Below are 9293 nucleotides of genomic sequence, written 5' to 3'. Positions count from 1 at the left end.
CACTGAGAGGATGGGAGGTAGCCACTGACAACAGTGAAACCCTACATATAGCTTGCCATGGAAAGGAGTAAGAAGGATTGGATGAAAACAGTAGGAAAGCAGAGAGACGGAAGGGACAAAGCATCTTCATACGCTTATCTGAAATTCTTACCAATGAATTACATAAGTATCTCTATCTTTATCTTTATGTTTTATTCATCATCCATAACCATTTGAGTCTGCCTGACTGAGATTTACAAGATGACCATAGCTTGCTTCATACCAACAATCTCTGTGGGATCGACCCTTACTCGCGTAAGGTTTATTACTTGGACGACCCAGTACACTTGCTGGTTAGTTGTGCGAAGTTGTGATAAATAATTGAGATTGCAATTGAGCGTACCATGTTGATGGCGCCATTGATGATCACAATTTCGTGCACCAACCGACATGAGTCGATAAATGCAGTTGTGGAGCACAGTAACGGAGCTTGGTCACCTCCTAGAGCTTTCTACATATTTTGCATCAGGCATATAAAGTCGAACTTTCTGAGGAAATTCAAGGCACCGTACCTGCAAAAGCTTGTCGTCAATATAGGTAACATTAAGTACTTCAAAGTTCGTTATTAACATAACTGCGTACCTAGTAAACATCGCCAAACTTATTTTTTGTCTAGTATATGATATTGTGCAGGATATTTGATGACGGTTCGCGAGTATGAAGTGTGTTACCAGTGTTTACGAGAGCAAGGCGAGGCGTACACTAACTGGTTAAACCGTATTCCCCGTGAACAATATGCATTGGCATTCGACGGTGGTTACCGACGGAGTCACATGACAACTAATCTAGTTGAATGCATCAACACAGTCTTGAAGGGTTGATAAACCACTATTTCATGGTTTATCTTGTACTCAATTTAGTGGTTTTTATCAACTCTTTACTCACTTATTCATATAATTTGCATGAGTTTACATTTTTCTTCCTGATTTTGTGCTATGATTGAAAACAAGCTTCTTGGGCTTTATATTTGCTAATATTAATCATCTCTTATTACCATTTGATGCTTTGATATGTGTGTTAAGTGATTTCAGAGTTTACAGGACAGGAATGGCTTGAAGGATGGAAAGGAAGCATGCAAAAGTGGAAGGAATAAAAGAAATTGAAGGAACTGCAAAGCTGTTAGCCTGACCCTCTCGCACTAAAACTACCATAACCTGAGTTACAAAAGTCCAAATGATGCAATTTTAGTTGCGTTGGAAAGCTAACGTTTGGCGCTTCGAAACGATATATAATTTGCTATAGTGGCCATATATATAGGCGACGCGAATGCGTGCTCCACGCAGACGCGTCGCAGTAACAAAAATCAACATGTTTGATTTCATAACCAGCGAATTTTGGGCTGTTTTTGACCCAGTTCTCGACCCAGAAAACACATATTAGAGGCTATAAAGTGGGAAAATGCATCCATTCATGATCGAACAACATAGACGACTCATAATTCACTTTTCATAATTTAGATGTAGTTTTTAGAGAGAGAGGTTCTCTCCTCTCTCTTAGGATTAGGATTAGGATTCCACTTAAAGGATTTATGATTTCTTATTATTTCAACTTACAATTTCTTCTCAATTTCCAGGTTTAATATTCTTTTTATTTATTCTATTGCTTTAATTTATGAACTCCATGTTAGAATTGAAATCTTTATTTAATATAATTTGAGGTATTTCAGACTCGTGATTGCTTTCTTCTATTTATTATATAAATAATTTAGATTTTTTCCTTTTGCCTTGGGTTGAGTAATTGGTAACTCTTGAGTTATCAAACTCAGCAGTGGTTGAAATTGACAATTGCTTATTGATTTGAATTCCTATAACTCTAGTCTTTCCTTAGGAGTTGACTAGGATTTTAGGTGTTAAATTGATTTGTCCACTTGACTTACCTTCATAGTTAGAGGTTGACTAAGTGGGAGCAAAATCCAATTCTCATCACACCTGATAAGGATAACTAGGATAGGACTTCCAATTTTCATACCTTGCCAAGAGTTTTCTCATTATTAATTTATTTCCTACAATTTATTTCTCTTGTTCAAACCTTTTAAAAACCCAAAAATACTATTTTCCATAACCAATAATAAATCATACTTCCCTACAATTCCTTGAGAAGACGACCCGAGGTTTGAATACTCCGATTTATAAATTTATTGGGTTTTGTTACTTGTGACAACCAAACGTTTGTACGAACGGATTTTTTGTTGGTTTAGAAGCTATACTTACAACGCGATATTATACTTATGAATTTCTTTACCGACAGGAAAACCGATCGTCAAAATGGCGCCGTTGCCGGGGAATTGCAAACGTGTGCCTTATTATTGGTTATTGTAAATATTTTTAAATTTTTTTATCTTATCTTATCTTAGTTTTAAATTTCAAAAATAAAATCTTTTTTCAAAAATCATATCTTTTTCAAAATCTTATCTTATCCTTTTTCAAAAATCATATCTTTTTCAAAATCTTATCTTATCTTTTTTCAAAAATAATATCTTTTTCAAAATATTTTCTTTTTGTTAGTTTTTGTTTCTATTTTCTCCTACTACTATGAACTCTCACCCATTTGGCTATGAGTCTGGTTACAATTATGTTGCAGGAAGAGGAGATTACAATGAGAACATGCATCAAGGTTGGAACAATCAAAGATGGGAGGAGCCACAACAATTTGATCAACCCTCATGGCAACAATCACCTCCAATGGACTATCAACAACCATTCTGTGATGCATATCAAGGCAATGGCTATGGTGAGCACTCTTTTGATTATCAACAATCACCACCATATGCCTATAACCCCCTCATCAATATAGCTTTGGACCACCATACTCACAAGCCCCTTTCCACCATTCACCTCCATATGATCCTAACCCATATCCACACCAATTCCAATCCAATTACTCCCGAGAACCACCATTTCCCTATGCACCATATCCATATCCATCGACCCAAGAATCACAGGCTCACCTCAAGGAAATAGTAGATCAATTTCATGCAACCCTTCATCAACTGGAGCAAGCAATAAATCAATTACCTTCCAGACGTTTGGACACTCAAGGAACCCCCATGGCTTCATGTGGAGAATCTAATGAAGAACGTAGCATGAAGGAGATACTAGAAACGCCAGTGGACAGTAAGGATCATGACTTTGTACTGGAAAAAATGGAGGAAGCCGAAATTATTGAAGAAGAAGAAGTGGTCGAAGACTTAGAAGATGCTGAGCCTCCATTGGAAAGTCCATTCATAGAGCCTCCTTCCAAGGTGTTTGATGTTGATGTTGAGGAGGGTGTACAACCTCCAAGGCATATCATGGTTGAAGACTTTAAAGGGGATGATCAAGAGATGGATTCAATCATTGATGAATTCTTATCTATATTTGAATCCTCTTCCATTGGAATTGATATGGAGTTTAAAAAAGAAGAAGCACAACCTCCTATGCCCTTGGTGAGCAATGAAGAAGAGATCAAATTAGAAAAAAGCTACCAAGAGGAAGAGGTTGATATTGAAGAAGCTTGCAAGGAGGTGGAAGTTGTCAAAGAAGAGCCCAAGGGAATGAAGTTGGAAATCACCTTGCCAAAATTGTTGGAGACCTCTCCCCCAAAGCCATCACCGTCTATTCCTTCATTTAAGTGGGTAAATCTCTCATCTCTAAGCTTAATTAGCTCACTTGAATATGCTTTACTTGAGACAGATGGTCAGCTTAGAGCTCTTTGTGGCATTAAGAGTAAGAGGAAGATGGTTAGTGGTTGGAGTTGTCATGCAAGATTCAATAGGGTGGAAAGCTCAAAGTTTAAACGCAAAGGTTGGTGTAAAGCTCAACTAAATGGGTCTAGGAAGTTGTTTGGCTGCTTTAGTGAGAATTCAGATTGCTTGCTACTCGGATGGAATCATAATGATCAACAAGAAGACAGGTGCAAAAGCAAGGTTTGGGACCCCGGAATTCATTCTGGCAATCAACACTCTTGGGACCTTGTCACTTGCTTTAACTTACTTGAAGGCTTTTTGCGCCTAGTTTGGGATCCCGGAGGCTACTGGAATTCCAAACATTGGTGGAGATTTTTGGATGAATTCAAGCACAAGCCACCATAACAAGGAGCTCACCAAATGTCCAACTTAAGGAATTTAACTAAAAGTGCTTGGTGGGAGACAACCCACCATGGTATGATCGTCCCTTTTTTCAGTTTTAATTCTAGTCTATTTTGTTTGTTTTTGAGTTTTGATTGGACCTGGAATCACGCATAACATTCATATTAGCATTGCATTCTGCATACTGCATTATTATAAAAAAAATTGCACGCGACGCGACAGCATCGCCGACGCGTCCGCGTCGCCAGTGCATTAGAAAGAAAAGAAAACTGAACAGAGAGTCACGCGAAAGTGTGGCTGGAGGCGTGCCTTTGGCACAAATTGATCCACGCGACCGCATCGCTGACGCGTCCATGTCATGTGCGCAATAGCCTTACCACGCGAACGCGTGCCCCATGCGTCCGCGTCATTTTGCAAATATGGCCATTCACGCGATCGCGTGATCAACGCGACCGCGTCACCCAGATTTTTGCCAAAATGCATTTAAAATAGAGAGTTGCACGAACGCGAGGCTGCACTCGTGCCAATCGCACAAATCAGGCCACGTGATCGCGTGACCCACGAGTCCGCATCACCTGATAATTATCACACACCACGCGATCGCGTGACCCACGCGTTCGTGTCACATGCGACGCACAACTTTTATGAAATCAATCCAGATCAGCACCAATTATCTTATCTTTTCTTTTCTAATCCTAATTTCTTCTATCTTTTCTTCTTTCTTCTTCCTTTTCTTACTTTCTTCTTCTTCATCTCTTTAACTTCTCATTCCTCTTCACTTCCATTCTATTTCATTTAATTTATTTACATACTTTCATTCATTACATTATTTTCATTGGTGTTAGAAATTTATTTGGGTCATTATTTTCTATATTTTGCTTGTGGATTATTAAAGGATTTGTTTGACAATTATATATTACTTTTTAAAGGGTTGCTTGCATGTTTAATTTAATACTTTCAATAACTTATTTACCATGCATGCTATGTGTTTGTAAAAAAGCCCGTATGGCATCATGCACTACTTTTATGTTATCCTACTACTTTAATGCCTGTTTTTCACAAAACCTCTTTTATATTTTATTAATTAAAATATAATTGTCAATACAAATAGATTGTTCGTTTAAAAGAGATGATAATCAAATTGGGAATTTAATGCTTGATCTATGCTACTCATGCCTTTGCCAGCATGCCAATAAACATCTTGCATTTAATTGTCATTACATGTACTTGTTATATTTCCATTGATGAACTTTTCACATGTAGTCATGACCATGTGTTAACGACATCCTTCTTTACCGTGCATCGATTATCACCTATACCATCCTCTTCCTTGCTCGAACCCCTAGCTTTACATGTTACTTTCTTTTTTCCTTTTCAGGATGGCCACCAAGAAAGGTAAAGAGAAAGCTACTCCCAAACCACCGGCAAGGAAAGGAACAAAAAAAGCGCTAGCTGCAGAGCCACCCATCCACTTGTACATCTTAGCATGCACCGAGGACGGTACAATCTTTAAGTGTGGGGAGGTCGATACCGATCTCCGTGGGTTAGTTACTTCTTTTTTTTCAACACCAATGTTAATTTGTTAGTTGTTGCATTTGCATGTTTCATTGCATGTTTGTTTGATTTTATGCATTTAAGTACTACTTAGTTGAAAAATAATAAGTTTCTTTCTAGGACCCTATTTTTGAAATTTTTTTTCACTAATTTAAATTAAAAATTAAAATTTTCTATGTATTAAATTTGTTTAAAGTTGTATTTGGAACATGGTTTTCGAGCCAAAGAACACACAACCTGTGAGATTTTGAGCTTATTTACATGGTTACATTATTTAACCATAAATTTTTATTCTTGTGTGTTTTCTTCTCTATAATTACAGTCTTTGCTTTGTTCCATTCTATATGTCCATTATTTAGTGTATTTACACGTTTGCATATGATTGAGGCCATTACTTGTTTTCACTCACTTATCCCAAATAAGCCTACCATTTTATGTTACCCTTGTTAGCCACTTTGAGCTTTTTAATCTCCTTCTATTTCATAACCACATTACTAGCCTTAAGTAGAAAAATAAAATAAAAATCCCAAGTTGAATCCTTGGTTAAGATAGATATTGTGTATAATTTAAGTGTGGGAAATTTTATGGGAACATGGGATGATAGAAAAAAAATAGAGAATTAAATTGAATAAGTTATTTGAAAATTTGGGAAGCATGCTCATGTGAAATCAAAATAATTAAATTACCATGTGCATTGATAATAAAAAAAATGAGATCTTAGACTGATAAAGGATTCACTCTGTTAGCTCACTGATATATATATATATATCCTTACCTTTACCTCAGCCTCATTACAACCTTGACAAGACCTCATGATGTTTGCATTGGTACACTAAATATTTGTTGATTGGTTAGATGAAGAACATAGTTTAGAAAGCATGACTAGAGAAGAGTAGATTGAATTACCCTATAAACTTGAGAGATTAGAGTGCATATACACTACCAGTAAGGGTTCAATGCTTGATTTTATGTTCCTTGCTTTCATAAGCTATTTTCTTTTGCAAGTTTACTTGTACTTTATTTTGTGATTTGAATTAGTAAAATCCAGTTCATATTTGTTCTTGAAGGATTTGTTTACTTTTAACCAAGTAGGAAAAAAAAGCATTCTGCATTTAGTTGCATTCATAGGTTGCATTTCATACATTCTACCATTCCTTTTCACTCTCTTATAGCTTCTCTTGAGCTTAGCATGAGGACATGCTAATGTTTAAGTGTGGGGAGGTTGATAAACCACTATTTCATAGTTTATCTTGTGCTCAATTGAGTGGTTTTTATCAACTCTTTACTCACTTATTCATATAATTTGCATGAGTTTACATTTTCCTTCCTAATTTTGTGCTATGATTGAAAACATGCTTCTTGGGCTTTATATTTGCTAATATTAATCCTCTCTTATTACCATTCGATGCCTTGATATGTGTGTTAAGTGATTTCAGAGTTTACAGGGCAGAAATTGCTTGGAGGATGGAAAGGAAACATGCAAAAGTGGAATGAATAAAAGAAATTGAAGGAACTGCAAAGCTGTTAGCCTGATCCTCTCGCACTAAAACTACCATAACTTGAGCTACAGAGATCCAAATGATGTGGTTTCAGTTGTGTTAGAAAGCTAACGTTCGGGGCTTCGAAATGATATATAATTTGCTATAGTGACCATACATATAAGTGACGAAAATCAACGTGTGGGCTAACGTGGGGCTTCGAACGCGTGCTCCACACGGACGCATCGCAGTGACGAAAATCAACGTGCTTGATTTCATAACCAGCGAATTCTGAGTTGTTTTTGACCCAGTTCTCGACCCAGAAAACACATATTAGAGGCTATAAAGTGGAGGAATGCATCCATTCATGATCGAACAACATAGACGACTCATAATTCACTTTTCATAATTTAGATGTAGTTTTTAGAGAGAGAGATTCTCTCCTCTCTCTTAGGATTAGGATTAGGATTCCTCTTAAAGGATTTATGATTTCTTATTATTTTAACTTACAATTTCTTCTCAATTTCCAGGTTTAATGTTCTTTTTATTTATTCTATTGCTTTAATTTATGAACTCCATGTTAGAATTGAAATCTTTATTTAATATAATTTGAGTTATTTCAGACTCATGATTGCTTTCTTCTATTTATTATATAAATAATTTAGATTTTTTCCTTTTGGCTTGGGTTGAGTAATTGGTAACTCTTGAGTTATCAAACTCAGCAATGGTTGAAATTGGCAATTGCTGATTGATTTGAATTCCTATAACTCTATTCTTTCCTTAGGAGTTGACTAGGACTTTAGGTATTAAATTGATTTGTCCACTTGACTTACCTTTATAGTTAGAGGTTGACTAAGTGGGAGCAAAATCTAATTTTCATCACACCTGATAAGGATAACTAGGATAGGACTTCTAATTTTCATACTTTGCCATGAGTTTTCTCATTATTAATTTATTTCCTGCAATTTATTTCTCTTGTTCAAACCTTTTAAAAACCCAAAAATACTATTTTCCATAACCAATAATAAATCATACTTCCCTGCAATTCCTTGAGAAGACGACCCGAGGTTTGAATACTCCAGTTTATAAATTTATTGGGTTTTGTTACTTGTGACAACCAAACGTTTGTACGAACGGATTTTCTGTTGGTTTAGAAGCTATACTTACAATGCGATATTATACTTGTGAATTTCTTTACCGACAGGAAAACCGATCGTCAAGGGTGCACGCAATCTTTCTATCACTGCACTTGTGAAAGCAACATTCTACATACTTAATGAGTTGTTCACAAGGAAAAGAGCCGAGGCGGAGGCTCGGATTAATGCTGGCCATGTCTTTTCTGAGCATTTGACCTCCAAAATTCATGCAAATCAACTTTCATCAGGAAATATTTAGGTTAATTGCTTTGATAGGCAGAATGAGGTCTTTGAAGTGTGTGAGATGCCAAGTGGAGTGGAGTATGTTGTTGACCTCCATCGTCAACGATGTGACTGTGGTGAGTTCCAGGTGGACCGAATTCTTTGCCGGCATGTGTTTGACTATTAAGAACTCTTCGACCACCGTCACTCCAACTAGAATCACCAGATACAAACCCGCCAGAAGCACCCGAGTGGGTGAGAAATGGATACCTCGCGTCAAAAGAATTCCTACCCGCCATGAAGTCGGTCTGATGGCCATGTTGTGCTTGGCCGGCATCTGAGGCCATGAACCCAAGCAACTGGCTAAAAGAACCTCCATCACCTAAGTCAAACTGTGGCGTACTCCAATGATGCTGATGTATTGGGAACGACGTAGTAAACTGTGTCTGAGGTACATATTGGCTTGTGAAATGACGTTGTTCTTCTGGCAGTGGAGGTGGAGGTGGAGGTGGAGGTGGAGGTGGAGATGGAGGTGGTGGTGACTGTGGCTCCTCTTCTTCATTTTCATCATCCATAACCTGGTCACCCTCAACATCCTCTTGGACCACAAGATCAGACAAGTTCAAGTGATTGCCGTACTCTGAACGGTGCCAGTGCATGCAAGTATCTAATGGATACTGCAGAGCAATGGGAAGCTTAGTAAGAACGTGATTATACCTGTTTGTCCATTGCATCACCCAAAATGAATGAGTCGTAGCTGTGACCCAGTTCTGATTCTTAGGACCAGTCAAGACTTCT

General features: G+C 37.3%; 1 protein-coding gene across 1 annotated transcript in view; it reads left to right on the top strand.

The window, feature by feature from the left end:
• LOC107489046 (uncharacterized) overlaps nt 1-8532 on the top strand; it is a 19435-nt gene extending 10903 nt beyond the window's left edge. Inside the window, exon 4 of the mRNA XM_016109829.1 lies at nt 8342-8532. Within this exon, the coding sequence (XP_015965315.1) occupies nt 8342-8532 (191 nt within the window). The remainder of the gene's footprint in view (nt 1-8341) is intronic.
• The last annotated feature ends 761 nt before the right edge of the window (nt 8533-9293 follow it).

Source organism: Arachis duranensis, chromosome 5 (genome assembly GCF_000817695.3).
Source record: "Arachis duranensis cultivar V14167 chromosome 5, aradu.V14167.gnm2.J7QH, whole genome shotgun sequence".
NCBI lineage: Eukaryota > Viridiplantae > Streptophyta > Magnoliopsida > Fabales > Fabaceae > Arachis > Arachis duranensis.
Note: the sequence above shows the minus strand (reverse complement) of the source record. Positions and strands in the feature narration are given on the sequence as shown.